This window comes from Meleagris gallopavo, chromosome 23 (genome assembly GCF_000146605.3).
Source record: "Meleagris gallopavo isolate NT-WF06-2002-E0010 breed Aviagen turkey brand Nicholas breeding stock chromosome 23, Turkey_5.1, whole genome shotgun sequence".
In the NCBI taxonomy this organism is placed as follows: Eukaryota; Metazoa; Chordata; class Aves; order Galliformes; family Phasianidae; genus Meleagris; species Meleagris gallopavo.
The window spans coordinates 6,584,780-6,587,320 of record NC_015033.2 but is presented as its reverse complement, the minus strand read 5'-3'; the positions used below and the strand labels follow the sequence as shown (position 1 = coordinate 6,587,320).

The 2,541-nt window shown below is 61.6% G+C and overlaps 1 protein-coding gene across 1 annotated transcript; it reads right to left on the bottom strand.

Annotated features, from left to right (window-relative positions):
* Window positions 1-6: 6 nt before the first annotated feature.
* SLC25A34 (solute carrier family 25 member 34) lies at window positions 7-2,527 on the bottom strand (the record flags this gene model as incomplete). Its single annotated transcript, XM_010723046.2, has 5 exons — window positions 7-1,408; window positions 1,482-1,616; window positions 1,684-1,836; window positions 2,065-2,130; window positions 2,393-2,527. Coding segments are annotated over 5 exons (762 nt in total), but the record flags the coding sequence as incomplete, so codon positions are not given.
* Between the last annotated feature and the right edge of the window lie 14 nt (window positions 2,528-2,541).

Here is a 2,541-nt window from a genome sequence, read left to right as displayed (position 1 = left end):
ACCGCCGCGCCCCGAGGGCCACCCGCAGGTCCTGCCGCGCTGGGTCGCTGGGGACAGCGGGGTACAGCAGGATGGGGTCACCTCCCTGCACGCAGCAACATCTAGGGGTGCTGGATGGAGACCAAACGCAGACCCCGAAGGGGATCCCAAAAGCAGATCCCTCAAAAATGAATACCCAAAGGGGGAACCCCAAAGTGGATAACCAAAGAGTGGGGATCCAAAAAGGAGAGCATCCAAAATAGGGATCTCCAAACGAAGATAGCTAAAAGCTGATCCCAAAAAGTGGATGGCCAAGAGTAGACCCCCAAAGGGGATCTCAAAAGAGGATTCCCAAAAGCACAGTCCCCAAAAGGTGAAAGCCAAAGTGGATCCCCCAAGAGGGGATCCCCAAAAGCAGATCCTCCATAAGAGGCCACCCAAAAAGTGGATCCCAAAGGCGGATAACACAAAATTGGATCTCCAAATGTGGATCCCCCAAAACAGACACCCAAAAAGTGCATCACCCAGAGCTGGATAACCGAAATACAGATAGCCAAATGTAGCCAACCCAGAAGCAGATCTCTAAATGTGGATACTCAAAAGCAGATCCCCAAGAGCAGATCTCCATAGCAGAGCCTTCCCAAAGCAGATCTCCAAACGTGGATCCCAAAGCAGATCCTCAAAAGTGGATCATCCCAAAACCAGACCCCCAAAAAGTGGATCCCCCAACACGGATCCCAAAATCAGATCCCGTGCGGTAGCGGGGTGGGAGCTTACTTCAGGCACTGGATGTAGAGATAAACTCTCAGCAGACTGCAGAGCACCGAGGTGGCGCAGGCCCCACCAGCCCTGCAGGAAGAAGCAGTGCCACGTCACCGTGTCCCCAATGTCCCCAACATTCCCACGTCCCCGTGGCCTCACCTCGCAGCACTGCATCCAGCAGCGCCCAGCCCCACGCCAGCCCCGGCCACGCGGGCAGCCAGGACCCCAGGGACAGCATCGCCACGCAGAGCAGCGCCAGGCCCAGCTCAAAGGTCTGCGGGCGGGGGCACAGGCTGGTAAATCATTGCCTGTGGCTGCACCTCTGGCCCCATAGGAGGGGACATTCAGGTGGTGGTGAGGCTCAGAACGCCGCAGCATCCCCACGGCTTTGCTATCACCCCTCCCGGTCCCACTGCGCCCCAAAGAGCCCCAGAGCTCCACCAAAACAAAAAAAAATACATCCCTTTATTTGTATCCGTGGGGTCCTACGGCCCGGGGGCGGCTGCGGCCGCACCATCCTCCTGAGCTCATCCCAGAAGAAAAGGCTGAGGACAGTGTGGGGGCCCAGGCGCAGGTAGACGGCGCCGATGCCCTTGTAGAGCCCCAGCAGCCCCTCCTTGCTGGAGATTTGTGCAAAGCAGTCCAGGAACCCGCGGTACAGCTTGCCCTGCGGAGAGACACGCTGGATGCAGCCCGGCTGAGCCGGGAAATGACCCCAAATCCCAACGCCACGCACTCACCGTGCCGTCAGCCTCCACGGGCTGGTTGTAGAGCCGCGTGCTGACCACGTCAAACGGCGTCATCGTCACCGCCACGGCCACGCCGCTCACCATGCCGCCCGCCAGCACCGCTGCCCAGCTGCCCTCCCCGAACCACTGCGGGGATCCACAGCCGTCAGCGGTGGCACCGCAGCACGGGGCTGAGGCGGGGCGCGGGGGTCACCTGGTGCTGGCAGACCCAGTCCTTGGCAGAGGCGAAGGTGGCAAGCTGCGCAGCCGAGCCCACCGCCACGCGTGGCACCGCGCCCGACACCCCACGCCACAGCCCTGCCACGCCGTGCTGCCGGTAGATGCTCCCGAAGGCGTCCGAGATGCTCTGCGGGGAGAAACGCTGGGTGAGCACATCCGTACCCCACCCCCTACACAACCTCGTCCCCGTCACCCCAGTGTCACCGCATCCCTGAGTGCCACGCACGTTGTTTCCGAGCAGCCCGTGCTGATATTTATAGCACCCACCTGACAACGGCTTTAAATACTGCAGGACAAAATGGTGTCCCCTCTGCCAGCCCTACAACCGCCGCCTGCAGAGCCTGGTCCTTCTCACCTCGTGGTTGTGCTGGTGGCCCACGGCCATGGCTGACAGCGTCTGGGCTTGGAGGTGGGTCTTGACCTGCAGGGATGGACGACACCGGGTGACGCCAGGTGACAGAACCCCCCTTTGCCCTGTGCATTCCCTCCCTGGGCTTCAGCATCCCTTCCCAACATCAGGAAAGCGCCTTTTGGGGCCATCTGAGCCCTCCCGGCAGATACGGGGCACCCACTACGTGCCCCCCCAGACTCTGAACTCCCATTTCCCCCCACTGCCCTGGGGCAAAGAGCCGCAGCGGCACCGCAGCGGCTCCGCCTCTGAGCACCCTAAGAAATGGAGAAACCTCAAAAAGGGAGAAATCCCGATTTCCTTGCAGTGGAGCTCCGGGCTCGGGATGAGGCGAGCAGGAGGGCTGGGGCACGGCACGCACAACGCGTCGCTGTGCTCCGGGGGGCAAAGCCGAGCGGGGACGGGGACGCGCAACACGCAGAG